General features: G+C 58.3%; 1 protein-coding gene across 3 annotated transcripts in view; it reads right to left on the reverse strand.

The window, feature by feature from the left end:
- CACNA1A (calcium voltage-gated channel subunit alpha1 A) overlaps window positions 1-17470 on the reverse strand; it is a 179965-nt gene that overhangs the window by 63222 nt on the left and 99273 nt on the right. Inside the window, exons 10-23 of one of the 3 annotated variants that reach the window (XM_084610174.1) lie at window positions 16914-16970; window positions 16427-16516; window positions 14904-15113; window positions 14157-14269; window positions 13409-13521; window positions 11975-12106; window positions 11569-11641; window positions 10842-10959; window positions 10081-10148; window positions 7738-7844; window positions 5465-6310; window positions 4240-4697; window positions 2552-2690; window positions 1947-2076 (exon numbers count right to left, since the gene is read on the reverse strand). In XM_084610174.1, the coding sequence (XP_084466300.1) occupies window positions 1947-2076; window positions 2552-2690; window positions 4240-4697; window positions 5465-6310; window positions 7738-7844; window positions 10081-10148; window positions 10842-10959; window positions 11569-11641; window positions 11975-12106; window positions 13409-13521; window positions 14157-14269; window positions 14904-15113; window positions 16427-16516; window positions 16914-16970 (2654 nt within the window). Of the gene's footprint in view, window positions 1-1946; window positions 2077-2551; window positions 2691-4239; window positions 4698-5464; window positions 6311-7737; window positions 7845-10080; window positions 10149-10841; window positions 10960-11568; window positions 11642-11974; window positions 12107-13408; window positions 13522-14156; window positions 14270-14903; window positions 15114-16426; window positions 16557-16913; window positions 16971-17470 lie in introns of all 3 variants that reach the window. The other 2 variants (XM_084610175.1, XM_084610176.1) reach the window with 2 other exon arrangements.

A 17470-nucleotide genomic window follows, 5' to 3' on the forward strand; every position in this document is an offset into this window, starting at 1 on the left:
GGGGAGAAGAGAGGGAGGATCTCAAATGCCCCTCTGGCTCCTCTAGCTAGCACCCCAGGGCAGGAGGAGACGCTGCCTTAATCACACTGCAGCCAGGGTCCGCCCGAGCCAGTCCAGGAGCCCCAGCTGATGCTGGCACAAGGGGGCCAGGAGTGATTTGGGGAGGCTGTCTGAGACCCACCAGGGTCACAGCGCGCAGAAGCCACTAAGTAAGTGTTCCAAGGGGAACGGCCCAGATTCAGACCAGCGATAGCCCATTCCCAACCCCTGTGCTGCCTAGTGCTTGGCCTCCAGGACCAAAGCAGGGCCTATGGATGCAGGCGTTGCATCTCCCCACGGGTCTCTGGTGGGTGATCCCCATTTCCCCCATCACTCTTCCATGGGGATGGCCTTTGGATGGGGTTTTCACACACACCCCCCCCCCCAGTGGCCTTAGGGTCCCCACTCAAAAATTTACGGTGGGTGCAACCTGTGGTCATAGATACCCCGGGCACTCCCAGCGAGTGGCCAGGTGGGAACCCAGGTGTCCTACTCAGACTGCAGCATGGGTCCTTTCTGTTCCGTCTCCCTCAAACTCCTCCTGCAGCAGTTCCAGGCAGATAAAGGATTCTTCTTCACTTCCTGACCCGTCATGCTCTGCTAGTTTGGCACCTGGCTGTTAAACAGCTGCTGTGCCCCACCTTAGAAAGGGGTGAACTTCCATGGTGCGTGAGTGATCCCTGCGAGGTGCTGCTGCATGGCTGTTGAACAGCTCCTGTGCCCCACCCCAGAGGGGGCTGCATAGTAGCGCCAGGCAGAGCCACGCTTTGTGTTCAGTTAACACAAGGCTTTAGGAGCCCTCCTTTGGAGACGCACCAGCTTGTTATCAGGCTCATCAGGGTCTGCAGAAGTTGCGTGCAGGGAAGGGGAAAGCGGAGGAGGCACGGGACTTGGCTGAGATCTGCTTCCCCTCCCCTTTGGGGATGCTGCTCTAATTCTTTCACTCTGCTCTCTCCAGCAGGCCCATGCATGCGGGAGTTGGCCAGCGTGGCTCTCAGAGAGGAAACTGCAGTGTCAGCTGGCGGGAGAGCTGGGTGGTGATTTATGGAGCTCTCACTCCCGGCTGCCTCCCTCCTAACCTACTTTAGCACAGCTGCAGTGCTGCAGAAAAGCAAGAGGAAGGGGAGAGGCCTTTGGTTTTACTTTGGGAAGGGGTAGGTGCTAACAGTTGCACCTCACGTGCTGGGCTCCATTGCCAGAAGACTGGCACTGGGGCAGCCTGCTTTCTGTTCACTCCCCAGGCATTGCCTCTCTAGCTTTCAGCGTCAGTTTAGACCTGAGGAAAGTTGCCAGTTTGGCACCCCTAGAGACTGGAGGGCACAGCCGGTGTGGCGGGGGCAAGCTCCCCCCATATGCCACCCCCCACCAATATGCCTCAGCCATGATGCAGAGATCCCTTGTTAGGGGTGTTAAGAACATAAGAACGGCCACAATAGGTCAGACCAAAGGTCCATCTAGCCCAGTATCCTGTCTACCGACAGTGGCCAATGCCAGGTGCCCCAGAGGGAACGAACAGAGCAGGGAATCATCCAGAGATCCATCCCCTGTTGCCCATTCCCAGCTTCTGGCAAACAGAGGCTAGGGACACCATCCCTGCCCATTCTGGCTAATAGTCATTGATGGACCTAGCCTCCAGGAACTTCTCTAGCTCTTTTTTGAACCCTGTTATAGTCTCTGTGTCCTGTGGAGTCCTTGGCCTCTCTCCTGAGACTGCCAATAAGGAGCCCAGGAAGTGTCAGCTGTGGTGTGAGTGCCTAGAAAATGGTCTGAGAAGCCTGAACCCACGGTTCACAGGCCACCAGGCAGTGATGACATCTGGGGGATAGGTTTAGACTGGATTGCCTAGAAGGGCAGAAGCCTTCAGCCCCCCTGGGGTAGGGCGGGCTCAGCTCAGCGGTGGGACATACATTGTTCCGGGTAGCGTTGGGCTGCACGGGGTCCTCAGCGGCCAGCGCGATGCTGCTCATGGCGATCACCATCAGGATGCACATCTCAAAGTAGCGCAGGTTCACGATGTAATGGCAGAGCCTGCGGAACCTGGGCCAGGCAAAGACGGCACATGGCACCCAGACTCACTGTGTCCCCCCACCCTGGGGCAGACCAATGCGCCCCTCTGGCCTGGTAACCTCCCCACCCTGGAGCAGACCAATGGGCCCCTGTGGGCCAGCAGTCCCCCGTCCTTGCCACACCAGATCAGGATCACAATTCACAAAGCCAATAGCTGACCCCCAGTCATGGCCAATGCTTGATGTTTCAGAGTAAGGCGCAAACCCCCACAATGCACCTGGCCAGCTACGCATGCTGCCGGGGTCCCCCACCCCCGCAGGCCAGATGCTCACTCCTAAGTCTGAAGCAGGGAATTCAAACACAGGAGGGTTGGATGCCCATTGGCTGGCTTCCCTCACTTAGGGGTGAGGGGTACTAATAGCCAGGACATTCCTGGCATGTGCCCACCGTCTGCCCGCGGGCACTGGTTGGCTCAGTTCCCTGCCCCGACGAGAGCTGTACTCACGGATTGGTGGTGGAGAGGATGAACATGGAGCTGTAGGGAACCATGGGCTTGGGCCCATTCTCCTCCTGCTCGCCATCCTCCTCCTCTTTCTTCTCTTCCTCCTTCTTTGGCAGTGGGTCTGGATTGGCATTTTTATTCACTGCACAGGAAAGAAGGGTGAAGTGAAGTGAAGTGAAGTGGTCAGCACTGACCTGGGACCCTGGAACCAGACACGGCACAGCTGCTGCCTTCCTGCCAGCTTACAGGGGAGCGAGTGTCATCCCTGCAGGCACGGGCAGGGAGACCAAGGCCTGGCAGGGTCACCTGAGACTAGTGCTGCCGATGGGGAGATGGCTCTGGGGGCGCCCCTTGGGCCCTGTGCTGCCTGGCTCTTTAACGCTAACAGCATGCTGCCTCCCCACGCGTGGTGCTAGGGTTAAGGCCAGAGAGCTCCCTGACCCTCCTTAGGAAGGGGAGCTCAGGGGAGACACACACACAAGCACTCCCAGTGTGTGAAGCCTCAGCAATGGCAGGGAACTGATTAGGAGAGACCTGCCCAGAGGGACCCAGCAGGTGCCCCACGCCCCATGCAGCAGAGTAGGTGAACCCCCCACCCCCAAAAGTCCCTGCCAATCTGACCTGGGGGAAATTCCTCTCCACCCCAGATCGGGCAACCCTGAGCATGTGAGCCAGACCCACAGCCAGGCATCTAACCAGAGAATTCTCTGTACCCTCTTGGAGCACTGACCCACCAAACCGGTGCCTGTTTCTGTCTATGGTTGAGCTCTGATCCCTTAGGGCTGATTTGTCTTCAAGAGGTCCCATCTAATGGGCATGGGCTACTCCCTCTAAATTGGGACCAGCCCTGAATCTCAAGAGAGATGCCCCCACGGATCTCACTCCCACACGTAAGAACATAAGAGCGGCCATACTGGGTCAGACCAAAGGTCCATCTATCCCAGTATCCTGTCTTCTGACAGTGGCCAGTGCCAGGTGCTTCAAAGGGAATTAACAGAACAGGGCAATTATCAAGTGATCCATCCCCTGTCACTCACTTCCAGCTTCTGGCAAACAGAAGGCTACGGACACCATCCCTGCCCATCCTGGCTAATAGCCATTGATGGACCTATCCTCCATGAATTTATCCAGTTCTTTTCTGAACCCTGTTATAGTCTTGGCCTTCACAACATCCTCTGGCAAGGAGTTCCACAGGTTGACTGTGCGTTGTGTGAAAAAATACTTCCTTTTGTTTGTTTTAAACCTGCTGCCTATTAATTTCATTTGGTGGCCCCTAGTTCTTGTGTTATGAGAAGGAGTAAATAACACTCCCTTATTTACTTTCTCCACACCAGCAATGATTTTATAGACCTACGTCACATCCCTCCTTAGTCGTCTCTTTTCCAGGCTGAAGAGTCCCTGTTTTATTAATCTATCCTCATACGGAAGCCGCTCCATAACCCTAATAATTTTTGTTGCCCTTTTCTGAACCATTTCCAAGTCCAATAGATCTTTTTTGAATTGGGGTGACCACATCTGCCTGCAGTATTCAAGATGTGGTTAAAAAGTTTGAAAATGTTTGAAAACCACTGCACTAAGCAGTCCCACTTCCCCTAGGGCCTACGCTGGGGGCGGATCGAGCGCTGCCCCGTGGCGAATATGCTGGGGGTGGATCGAGCGCTGCCCTGAGTTACCCCCTACCCAGTGCCTACCTTGCACGACGGTGTTGTTGATGGGTGGTGTGAAGGTGGCTGGGATATCCACTGTGGTGTGCTCGGGCTTCTTGGCAGCCTTGGCTGGGTTGTTCTGGGTGCTGGGGTTGGTGACTATAAGGCTGTTCTCGGGGGTTTTCGGGGGCCCTGGCTGGGGCAGGTTGCTGGGTGCCTGGCGGTTGGCAGCATTCTGGGAGCTGGGGGGCGGCTGGCCCAGGGTGCCAGGAAGGTTGTGGGATGCCCGGATGGCCATGCAGTTGGCATGGTGGCCCACCTTGGCTGGGCTCTGGAGGTGGCTGGTATTGTGGGGGATCGAGGGCTCCGTGGTGGCTAGTTTGTTGTTCTTCATGTTGTCTATGTCCTCCGCCACCTGTGGCTCGTGGCGCCCCATGTCCTGCTGGATCGGCCGCGTGGTGGAGAGGTTCGGGCCGGGCACTGGGCTGGGGCCTTGGTTCTCTCTACGGCAGCAACCCAAAGGAAAAGACCCAGATCAGAGCCAGGGAGTAGGAGGCCTCGTCTCCCTTCTGAACAATCTAAACAGCCTGCTGCTATGACCCCACTGAACTGCTGGCTCAGGTGATCAGGGAATGGGTCATGGGACCTTCCCTTCTAGGGGCACCAGCTCCAATTTGGCCCCAGGGTGGTGGTGTGGGACTGGCTGACTGCTGGGGCAGTGCTGGTCAATGACTGACAATCACCTCCATCTGTGATGGCCGTTCACTGGCCTGTATGGAACCAGTTCTTGGATCTCAGCCCAGTTCCCAGAGGGACAAGCGTCAGGAGGATGTGGCCAAGAAGAAGTTGGTGCCTGTCTGAAATGCTCCCAGCAGAGAGGGGGAGGCGAAGGGCCCTGGGCTTGATAGTTGATACATCCCCTGTTGAGCGGGGAGCCAGCTGGCTCTACCCCTTGCTTCCCTTTTCCCAGCCCCTTGGTCCTTCCTTGGCCCCTTTCTCCAGCCCCAGCCCTGTGCCCACTGCTGGCTGAGCGAGGGCCCTGCACTCTGAAAATGGGGGGTCCTGTCTCTGAAATAACTCTGATCTGGCTTCCGATCACCACAGCACCCCTCCCCCATGGTACACCTCCAATCCTCTGGACAGAAGCGAGGAGATCGGGGGGCAGAGTTCCCAATTCCCCCCAGCTCCGTTCCCCCCCCCGCCTCATCGATCCCTGGCAGCTGTCGTGCCCGGGGACCCTCCCACCCCACTCCCAGGCGCCCCCACTCACTTCCTGCGCCGGTGCCGCCTCTCCCTGTCGTCCCTCTTGCCGCCGGTGTCGTAGGTGGACTGTGCGGCATGCCGGTGACGCCGGCGTCTCTCCCCGTCGGGCTGCTCACCCTCCACGTTCCCGCAGGAGGGCCGGCTCCCTTCCCGGTGCCGCAGTCGCCGCTCCACCTTGCTGCCCTCGTCCCTGCCCCCGCCGCCCTCCTCTCCAATCCGGCGGTGAGCCCGGTGCCGCCGATGATCCCGCTCGCCCTCGGCCAGCCGGGGCGACCCGCTGCGGCCCTCTTTGCTGCCCCCTTGACAGCGCTGGTGCCTGCGGTGGGGGTCGACAGCTCTGATCCGCTCTGAGGCGCTGTCGCGGTAACCCTGCTCCTGGCTGCTCTCGTGAGCCTGGCTGGGATAGTCCAGGTCCCGGTAGGTGCCGTCCTGGTTCAGATCAGCCTCCTTGCTCCCGCCGCGCTGCCGTCGGGCCTCAAGACCCTCTGCATCAGGCTGCTCGTAGCTGCGGGAGCTGCTAAACTCCCGCGAGCGCTCGTGGTAACGGGCCTGCTTGCGCAGGAAATCCTCGGCCCGCTGCTGGCTGAAGCGCTGCTCCATGGAGGGCTCGCTGGGCCGGGTCTTGTTGGTGTTGTTGTTGCGATTCTCCTGGGGGTCAACCACCAGCGGCCGGTCCAGGTGGGTCTTGATGTCAGGCCGCATGGCTCGGGCATAGGTCACCTTCCACTGGTCCTCGGGGTCCATCTCATTGTACAGGGCTTCCCGGCTCGCCAGCAGATTGTGCTTCCGCATCTCGCTCGTTCTCTGTTCCCAGACAGACTTGGAGGATTTTTGGTTCTTCTGCTGCTCTTTCCTGAAGCCGAAACAGGGACAGATTCTTGAAACACCATTAGAATTGAGCTGCTTTTCGTCCCCCACCACAGCCAGCGCCCTGCCCTGCTCCCCACGGCGCCCCCTGCTGGGAGGAGCTGGGACTGGACTAGCCGGGAGCTCCTCCCACAGCCAGCGCCCTGCCCCGCTCCCCACGGCGCCCCCTGCTGGGAGGAGCTGGGACTGGACTAGCCGGGAGCTCCTCCCACAGCCAGCGCCCTGCCCTGCTCCCCACGGCGCCCCCTGCTGGGAGGAGCTGGGACTGGAGTAGCCGGGAGCTCCTCCCACAGCCAGTGCCCTGCCCTGCTCCCCACGGCACCCCCTGCTGCGAGGAGCTGGGACTGGACTAGCCGGGAGCTCCTCCCACAGCCAGCGCCCTGCCCCGCTCCCCACGGCGCCCCCTGCTGCGAGGAGCTGGGACTGGAGTAGCCGGGAGCTCCTCCCACAGCCAGCGCCCTGCCCCGCTCCCCACGGCGCCCCCTGCTGGGAGGAGCTGGGACTGGACTAGCCGGGAGCTCCTCCCACAGCCAGCGCCCTGCCCCGCTCCCCACGGCGCCCCCTGCTGGGAGGAGCTGGGACTGGACTAGCCGGAAGCTCCTCCCACAGCCAGTGCCCTGCCCTGCTCCCCACGGCACCCCCTGCTGGGAGGAGCTGGGACTGGACTAGCCGGGAGCTCCTCCCACAGCCAGCGCCCTGCCCTGCTCCCCACGGCGCCCCCTGCTGGGAGGAGCTGGGACTGGAGTAGCCGGGAGCTCCTCCCACAGCCAGCGCCCTGCCCCGCTCCCCACGGCGCCCCCTGCTGGGAGGAGCTGGGACTGGACTAGCCGGGAGCTCCTCCCACAGCCAGTGCCCTGCCCTGCTCCCCACGGCGCCCCCTGCTGCGAGGAGCTGGGACTGGACTAGCCGGGAGCTCCTCCCATAGCCAGCGCCCTGCCCTGCTCCCCACGGCGCCCCCTGCTGGGAGGAGCTGGGACTGGAGTAGCCGGGAGCTCCTCCCACAGCCAGCGCCCTGCCCCGCTCCCCACGGCGCCCCCTGCTGGGAGGAGCTGGGACTGGAGTAGCCGGGAGCTCCTCCCATAGCCAGCGCCCTGCCCCGCTCCCCACGGCGCCCCCTGCTGGGAGGAGCTGGGACTGGAGTAGCCGGGAGCTCCTCCCACAGCCAGCGCCCTGCCCTGCTCCCCACGGCGCCCCCTGCTGCGAGGAGCTGGGACTGGAGTAGCCGGGAGCTCCTCCCACAGCCAGCGCCCTGCCCTGCTCCCCTTGTCTCTAGCTGTCCTGAGAACAGACCCTGCAACATGAGCCAGTGCCGAGGCTCAGCAGCCCACGGTCAGACACAGCGTCACGGAACAAGAGAGCTTGAGGGCTCCGGTACGTGCCCTGGCCGCCGGTGTCGCTACCTACGGCACTTACACCGCTATAGACATGCTGGCTGCAGACAGGGGGCTCACTTCCGCCACCTCCTTGGCTTTCTGTAGTGCAAGTTTTTGGTTGGCCACCTCCTCCTCTTCTTGTTCATCCTGATAGGCACAGACACGGGTGAGCATTAGCGGCGTTTGATCCCCATCAACCCTGTCCCTTTGGCGACAGAACCATTGGTGTGTAACTCAGCCCCCCCTTTCGGGGGGGTTGGTGTGTGAGACCACACAAAGGGTGACAAGCCTGCTGCAGCCTTGGCAAACCGCTCGGGCATAGGTGCTGACTCCGCGGATGGAGCACCCCCGGGGAAAAAATGGTCCCCCTCTGTCAGCACCTCCCCCTCCCTCCCCACACCTCCTGCCGCGGATCAGCTGGCATGCAGGAGGCTCTGTAGGGGAGGGGGAGCAGTCAGGGTGGGGAAGGGGGTGCGAAGAGGCAGGGTTGGGCTTGGGGGAAGGGGTGGAGCAGGGGTGGGACCTGGGGCGCAATAGGGGTCTAGCCCCCCCAGGGAAAGGACCAAGTTGGCGCCTGTGAGCCCAGGAGACTCCTGCTTCAAGATCCAGGGCGATACTTGCATCTCCCCAGCCGGGTGTGGCCGCAAGGCGAGGATGCCCATCCTCCCGCTCCACGAGCTAAGGGAGAATTCAGGAGCCCCAGGTCAGACCACGGGACCATCAGCTCCTCTGGTGTAAGCTCCTGGCTAGCACAGGGCACCACCAGCACCCGCACAGCCAGCCCAGCAACTGGGATTCGACCGCAGTATCCCAGCCCGCAAGAGCCTGAACTGGTGTGTGCTGTGGACGGAGAACAGGCAGGAACAAATTCTGCCAATGCTCGAGCCTCAGCAATGGCAGGGAACGGATTAGGTGAGATGAGCCCAAGTGATCCCAGCGGGCACCCCGCGCTGCAGAGGAAATCGAAAAAACCACAAGAGTCCTACCAATCTGACCTGGAACGGAAGTTCCTTCCCCACCCCAGATCTGTAGACCCCAAGAACATGAGCCAGGCTCACCAGCCTGGCATTTAGACACAGGATTCTCTGTACCACCTCGGAGGACTGGGCCCACCCCAACCAGTGTCCTGTCTCCAGCTGTAGCTGGTCTCGTTTGCTTCAGAGGAAGGTGAAAACCTCTCAGAATACATCATCCCTAGCTGCTAGCTGTGTAGGCCCTAGGACACACAGCTGAGGAATCCTGATGCCACCGCTCCCATGGACTCCAGGGAGGAGTGTGTGATCTGCGTCTCTCTGGGGCAAAGGAGAGGCTGGGGCTGAGGGGCGGACAGGGGAGTGTGTTTCTCTTATTGCATAAGGAAGCCAGGAGTCCAACAAGCTCCCGGGGGCGAGAGGTAGGAAACAGGTGACGGAAGATTAGCCAGAAAGCCCAGGGGCTGGGGCAACTCCTGCGCTGGAAAGAGCAGTGTTAGCAGCTCAGCCACGAGCCCACTCCTCACCTAGAACAAGGGGGCAGCACCACCATGTTGCGCAATGGACACTTGACAAAATTACTGGACGTAGTGATGGACATTGGCGGGGGGCAGGAGGGGGCTCCGGGCTGAGGCAGGGGGTTGGGGTGTGGGAGGGGGTACGGACTCTGGGCTGGGGGTGCAGGTTCTGGGGTGGGACCAGAAATGAGGGGTTCAGGGTGAGGGAGGGGACTCTGGGTTGAGACAGAGGGTTGGTGGGCGGGTGTGTGTGAGGGCTCCAGCTGGGGGTGCAGGCTCTGGGGTGGGGCTGGGGATGAGGGGGTGGGGTGCAGGAGGGTGCTCCGGGCTGGGACCAAGGGGTTCAGCGGGTGGGAGGGGGATCAGGACTGGGAAAGGGGAGTGGAGCGCAGGGGTCTGTGTGTGCAGGCTCGATGCAGTGCTTACCTCAAGCAGCTCCCAGAAGCAGCAGCATGTCCCCGGTCCAGCTCCTATGCAGAGGTGTGGCCAGGCGGCTCTGTCCACTGCCCCGTCCGCAGGTGCCGCCCCTGCAGCTCCCATTGGCCGTGGTTCCCGGCCAATGGGCTGGGAGCCGCGGAGTCAGTGCTTGGGGAGGGAGGAAGAGGCAGTGTGCAGAGCTGCCTGGCTGCGCCTCCACTTGCAACAGCAGGGACGGGGAGCTGCTTGTGGGGAGCTGCCCGTGAGCACCCCCCACGGACCTCAACATTTTTACCATGGACACTTGTGTCTGTGTACGGACACTGCTCGCGGTTCAGCCCTCAGGACGCTCCCTAAGGAAGTTCGACTTCCAAAGGGGCCCCTAGGGCTGCTCTGAGATCTCAGGGCTCCTGAACCCCCCACTCCCCGATCATCCTGCCCTGGCCCTGCCAGGCAAGCCAGGGAAGTTGCTCCCACCTTGGTGAGCTCCTGTGCGTTAGCCAGGTTATCCACGGCGATAGCCAAAAACACGTTCAGCAGGGTATCTGGTCACCCAGTCAAGGCAGAGCCAGCTCCAAACACCTCTGAGGCCAAGGGCAACCATCCTTGCCCCAGCTCAAGCCACGCCTGGCTTTCAGCATATTCCCAGGGCTCTCTCAGCATAGGGGGCGTGGTCTGTGATGCACATGCAGAGCTCGCTTGCGCCCGCAGCACCTGGGGTTTCCTTGCAGGTCTCCCATCCAAGGACTGGCCCAGTGTACCAAGGACTAGTTTCACAGCCCCAAGCTCCAGCTGCTCCAGGTCTGATCCAGAGAATCGCTCTCTTCCCTTTGCCTACCGAGACAGCTAGCTATTTCTAATGCACCCATCACTGGGGCGTCTGAGCCCCACAAAGAACACCACTTCACCCTTCACTGACGAGCCCAAAGCACTCCTTCACACAGGTGTCCACTAATCCTCACAACCCTGGAACGTCCCGCCACTGAGGGAAAGGTCGCCATTATCCTAATATAACAGATGGGGACGCAGAGGCACAGAGAGAGGAACTGACTAGTCCGTGGTTGCACAATAAGCCAGAGGCAGAACTGGGAACAGAACCTAGGAATCCTGGCTCCCAGCCCCTCCTGCTCTAAGCACTAGACCCCACTCCCCGCCCAGAGCTGGGGTTAGAACCTAGGAGTTGGATTCCCTCTAGAGCCTGCTTTCTTTCTCTCCTGGGGCCACCGAGCAAAGGATACAGTTACCAAACAAGGTCAGAACAATGAAATAGACCGAGTACACCATCCCCTGATGGACTCCGCCCTGAGATTTGATACCATCGTACATTACCATGTTCCAGTCTTCGCCAGTCAAGATCTGAAAGGGAAAAGAACAAGGCACCACAGGAGGCAGAGAATCCTTTCAGACAGTGCGCAGGGGCCCACGCCACCCCCATGACCAACCCTGAGATGGGAAGACAGGTCTCCAACCCTCTCTGAGCCATGGTGAACATCGCACCATCAAAATGGGGGCGGGTGAGGGAGTGGGTGCAGTCTGTTTTTGCTGGATGGCTTACTGGAAATCTTGGAAATGGGGCCTGGGAACTTTCTTGGCCCATCATGGAAATAGTGGGGCATCTTTTAACCCAGTGTGTTTCCTCCCAAAGGGTTCAGCAGGCATTTGAGTTCAATGGGTGCCCACAACATTGGCCTGCTAAACCCAAGGTTGTGAGTTCAATCCTCGAGGGGGCCATTTAGGGATCCAGGGCAAAAATTGGGGATTGGTCCTGCTTTGAGCAGGGGGTTGGACTAGACGACCTCCTGAGGTCCCTTCCTACCCTGATATTCTATGAGTCTATGAACACAGTGAATGACAATCGCTTCCCCTTTGTGGGCCTTTCCCCTAAGTTCACGCCGTGATGTCTCTTCCTGTTTCCCTGCCCAGCTCTAACCGCCTGCGACAGCGACCGAGTGGTGGAGCGCGTACCTGAAATACTGTCATTATTGCTGCTGGGAAAGTATCGAAGTTGGTGGAAGGGGTCCCGTCGTCAAAATTGAACCTGCACAGGGGAAACACCAAACCAACACACACAGGCATATTACTCACACCCCCCTTACCTGCCTGCCATGTCAGAGGGAAAAGAGTTAGCCAGGAGTGTCTGATCCAGTCCCAGCCTTTCCCAGCAGATGGCACTGTCGGGGAGCGGGGCAGGACTGCTGGCTGCGGGAGGCACTCCCAGCTACTGCAGTCCCAGCCTCTCTCTGCAGGAGGCGATACAGGGGCACTGGCTGGGACCAGCTCACTATTAGTCCGGTCCCAGAGCTTGGTGGGATCTTGGAAAGGCAACAGGTTGGCTGAGGGCTTGGCTCAGAGGGTCCCCCCAATTACTCACTGGCCCCCAAAGAGCTGCATCCCCAAAAGGGCAAAGACGACGATGAAGAGGAAGAGAAGGAACAGCAAGCTGATGATGGACTTCATGGAGTTCAGGAGAGACACCACCAGGTTCCGTAGGGAAGCCCAGTACCTGTGGAGAGCGACCAAAGGAACCACAGGTGAGCCCCTGGCAGCGTGTGATCAGGTGATGACAGACAAGTGCACACATATCGATGGGCAGATGTACACGTGTGATTGGGTGTTTGTGTCTGTGGCCGTGTTATTTGCCGGCTGCATGAGACAAACTCAAATGTGCCTTTAGATCGGAGGTGGGCAAACTGTGGCCCATGGGACACTCTTGCCCGGGCCTTGAGCTCCTGGCCAGGGAGGCTCGCCACTGGCCCCTCCCCTGCTGTCCCCCCGCAGCCTCAGCTCACCCTGCCGCCAGCACTCTGGGCGGCGGGGCTGCAAGCTCCTGCCGGGCACCGTGGTTGCGAGAGTCGCCAGCCTGCCCTGGTGCTCTAGACTGCGCGGCAGCGTGGCTGGCTCCTGGTGCTCTGAGCGGCATAGTAAGGGGGCGGGTAGTGGGGGGATTGGATAAGGGGCAGGGGGTCCCGGGTGGCAGTCAGGGGACAGGGGGTGGTTGGATGCGGAGGAGGTTCTGGGGGTGGGGGCGGTCAGGGGATGAGGAATTGGGGGGTTGGATAGGCATGGGAGTCCTGGGGGACCTGTCAGGGGGCGGAAGTGTGGATAGGAGTTGGGGCAGTCAGGGGACAGGGAGCGCGGGGGGAGGTTGGATAGGGGGTGGGGTCCTGGGGGGGGGCTGGTTTGGGGTGGGGGGTCCCAGGAGAGGGCGGTCAGGGGATAAGGAGCAGGGGGGGTTTGATGAGGTGGGGATTCTGAGGGGGGCAGTCGGGGGTGAGAAGTGGGAGGGGGTGGATAGGGGGCAGGGGCCAGGCTGTTTGGGGAGGCACACCCTTCCCTACCCGGCCCTCCATATAGTTTCGGAACCCCGACGTGGCCTTCAGGCAAAAAAGTTTGCGCACCCCTGCTTTAGATGTTTATACGGTCATGGCACAGCCTAGGGCTCACAGTTAAAGGTGAACACCAACAAACGGACACACACACGAACATGTGGACACACACATGCACTCAAGCACACACACACTGTAACTTAGGGTTGCCAACATTGCATTGAAAAAATAAGAGACTGTTTTCTTAGCACCCCTGCCCTACCCCTCTTCCCATTGTTATTATAATTAATAATTACTGTTAATAATAAGCAGTACTCTGGGGGGTATTTCTTGCTGCTTTTTGCATCACTCAGCAACTCCCAATCTTGTTGTACAGAAATAAAAAAGCAAGGGACGCCCCTTGTAATAAGGGACTGTTGGCAACCCTAAGCGTACCCCCCCCACCCCCCCATACACACACTGGAAGCAAGAGAACTTACTTTGTGATTTTGAAAATACGCAATAACCTGAGAGCTCGTAACACGCTGATTCCAAAGGATGTTCCAGGCTTCATGACAGCCCAGATCACCTCAAAGATGCTCCCTATGATAACCTGCCCGAGAGCAAAGAAGCATATTAGTGGCCTAGAAAACACCCTGGGCCTTGGCTGTGCAGGGACCCTTGGAGCGGACACCTCCCAGCCTCTCCCACCTAGGGGCTGGCAGCATGCTCAGGACAGGCTGTGTATTCACACACATGACTCCAACACCTGTACCCAAGGGCACACACATGATCACAGGCACATGTGCGCACCCACCTGCCAATGCTCACCTCTGTGCATGCACTCCCACCCTGCCCCCCGTACCTACCCATTAGCATGTACAAATGCGCACAGACACAATCCTGCCTCCAACCCCATGCAGCTGTAAATCCGCACGAACTCCACAAGGCCAGATTCTGATCACAGCTGCACTGCTGTAAATCCCGATTAACTTCAGTGAAGTCAACTTCAAGGGAGCTACTGTGAATTTACACTGGTGTAACAAATCACAGAATCCAATGGAGCTATTCCAGATTTACACAGTTGTAACTGAAACCAAAATTGGGCTCAATGGAGATACTCCAGATTTACACCGGTGTAACTGAAACCAGAATATGGCCCAACGGAACTGCTCCTGGTTTAACGGGTGCAAGCGAGCCCAGCCACCCCTTGCAGGCCCCGTGGCGGGCAAGGAGGTGCGGACTTACGGCGCAGTCGAAGCAGTTGAAGGAGGAGTGGAAGTAAGGCCGCGTTCCGAGCCCGTACATTTTTATAAACATTTCGGACATAAAGAGTCCTAAGAAAATGAATTCTGCATAGTCTGTGTGAGAGAGAGAGAGAGAGAGATGACTCAGACCTGCCCAGATCTCCCTGCCAGCTCCCTCCCACCCTGCTGCTCTCTCCACTAAGAGAAACCCAGAAATTAAACTGCCCATTGAATGACCCACTAATAATCTCTTCCATTCCTAGAAGAAAAGGAGTACTTGTGGTACCTTAGAGACTAACAAATTTGTTACGTGCCACAAGTCCTCCTTTTCTTTTGGCGAATACAGACTAACACGGCTGCTACTCTGAAACCTTCCATTCCTAGAGCGCCCTCACCCCAAAGGATCACAGAGTGCTTTGCCATCTGATAGACACTCACATAGGGAGACTGTCCGTTCCCACCAAAATCCTCTGGTGCAGGGGGTGTGGCAGCTGGTTAACAGCACAGAACAGTGCCGCGCAGACAGCAGTCACCCGCTCTGGGGTGGGGCACAGCGGTTGTTTAACCGTCCATAGTAGGGACACCGCCCTCAGTGGTGAAATGCAGCCACCTGTAGGGCTGGGGTGCACCAGAAGTTAAACAGCCATGCCATCGAGGAGAGGAAAGGAGGACTCCTCAATCCAAGTGAACCATCTGAGGGGATGTGAGAAAGAAAGGAGCGTGTGCTCAGGCCGCCGGCCATACTCACAGAGGAAGTCGGATAGCCAATCTGGCTGGCTGTAGTGTACTATAGCAACACACAAGGTGTTGAGTGCTACCAGACTGAGGACTGTCCAGTAAAAGGCCTGAGTTTTGACCATTCGGCGGATATAGAAACGCATCCTCCTCTCCCTTTTGTGAAAAAAGGTGGAGTTTTCCAGCTTGGCACTTTTGATGCTGGCTCGAGCAAAGGGTGAACCTGCAGAGGGAAGAGAGGAAGGTTAGGAGCAGCCCCTGGGCAAAGGCCCCAACATGGCTGGAACAGGTGTTAGAGGGGGCAGTTTATTGGGTTTCCCCATTCCCCGAAATAGCTAACTCTCCACCCGCTTCTCAGTTGAGTAACATGGCACCTGGGCCGAGGATCTCAGTGCACTTACTGGGGTCAGCCTGTAGGACAGAAAGAGAAGGATCCTGCATCCAATAAACTGCAGTGTGTGTGGCAGTGTGACCCAAGGACCTCCGGATGCCAACTGGCAGAGGGCCCAGGAGTATACAGGGGAACAGGGATCCCTGGGTGCACTAAAAGGGGTTATGTAAGGTGGCTACTGAAAGCCTGTGTCACGCTCATCCTCATAATCTTTGCAAGAGGTACATATGGAGAATATGCGAGGAGCGATGAGTATATGCTAAAACTGATCTTCCCTTGGTCTGGGAGTTAAGGCAGGTCACCAAAAGGTGGCCCACATACTCCTGCCAGGCAGGGGAAGGAGATGCTTCTCTCTCTAGCCAGGAACATGCAAACTGCAAATTGTCTGGTACACAATAGACGCCCATTTACAGTCTGAGCAAAATGCAAATTAACAGATTGCGGGGGCTGGAGGAAAACACAAAACCAGCAGGAGTTTATGGGTAAGACAATGAACTTCTGAAACTAGGTGAACCCCCAGTTATTCCTTTAATTGGTGAAGAAAATTGGAGAGTGGGCTTGATCTTATGAGAATGGGTCTCAACCAAACTGGTTGAAAACTCTGGGGACAGAACTTGGGGTATCTTGTAGGAGATAGGGGAGTGCCCTGCCCATTAAGGTTAGTCTCTAGAAAGTGTGTTACGATTTTGCTTTATATATAATAACCATTTGTTTCCGATATTCTTACTTGCTATCACTTCCATCTCTTCTTGTTTTCACTGTATATCTCAAAGCGTGTTAAGCTAAGTGGTGATCCTGCATAGAATCCACCAAGCTGGTGTGTCTAACTCCTTTGGGAACAGCCAATCTCAGAGTTGTGTGAGTGTTCAGTGGAACAGGAGCGCTTGGAGGACCTGGGGTTCAGCGAATGCCTATCACTAGCCTGTACAGACAGAGCGAGGCCTGCAGGGACCTGGGGAGCGGTGCCAGAGGCTGGTGGTTTCAGGGAGCTGGTCCACAGCAGGGACAGATACAATTCCCTAACACTAAGGGCAAGGGTGGTCAGGTGACTCACAGCCCTGGGAAGCGTCACAGCGGCAGACAGGTTTGTCCTTTCCCGCATCACACGGTGCCCACCGTGGCTGCACACAAGGCTGCGGACCTACCCACTGAGGAGATGTCGGCCAGCTGATCATCTGCCTCCTCCGGGTTCAGCAGGTCTGTCTTGCTTTTCTTGATGGTGGCTCTCCGCAGAGCTCCAACAACAGGAACATGGCAAGAGAAACAGACATTATCCTTTGGGTTTCCCAGTCAGACTCTGTACAGTGCCCTGGCTGGAAGGGGCTGGAATAGCCAGGAGCACCCCCTTGGTGACCCTGCCCTGCCCCCTTCTGAGAGGAGCTGGAGAAGCCAGGTGCTCCCCACACAGCCAGTGCTCCTGCCCCACTCCCTACAGTGCCCCCCGCTAGATGAGGCTGCACCAGAATTTCTCTGCTGTTTTTCCTGTCTCCAGAACTTTTTGGAACATGGGCAGATGAACAGCACCTGTTTATACTGAGCCCTCAAGCCAGCCCCCTGGACTGCCCACCATTAGTGCAACTGTGTTCGGAAGCCCCCGGGGAGCCACTCGGCATTCAGGGGCACACAGCTTACCATCAAACGGGAGCCTCTGCTCTTCCTCCGTCTCATCCTCTGCTAGGATCACTTCTTCTGAGGGAAAAGAACCGGGAATTAATCTAGGCAACAACACGCCCCTGGAATTCTGGGGAAACTTCTTAAGCTGTGCTGGGATGGGGCCAAATTGAGTCCGCTCCAGTCAAGGGCCAGAGCGAAGGGCATCTACGCTACCACATTTCAGGGGGGAGGGGCCCCATGGTGCCACATCGAGGTCCAATGCAGAAAGAAGCCACATGGCCAAAGGGCCCCTACCACAGGGCACCCCTCCCCAGGGCACGCAGGAGGTGGCGTGCTGGCTGGAGGGCCCTAGCAAGGGGAAGGCAGGCTGGAATGCCCTGGGAGGGAGGAGGGCTCAGGTGGAAAGGAGTGACTGGGAATATGGAAAGAGGTGTGGGGTCCGCATCATTCACTTCACTCCCACCAGGACACCCATCTCTTGTCCTAGCAGCTGGTCAGTGACTCCATAACCCTGCCCTGGAGGGGTGAGAGGGGAAGAGCAGACGATGTTGCACCAAAGATCAGAGCCAGGGGGA

The sequence above is a fragment of the Lepidochelys olivacea genome, assembly GCF_965140295.1.
Source record: "Lepidochelys olivacea isolate rLepOli2 genome assembly, chromosome: 20".
Classification (NCBI taxonomy): domain Eukaryota; kingdom Metazoa; phylum Chordata; order Testudines; family Cheloniidae; genus Lepidochelys; species Lepidochelys olivacea.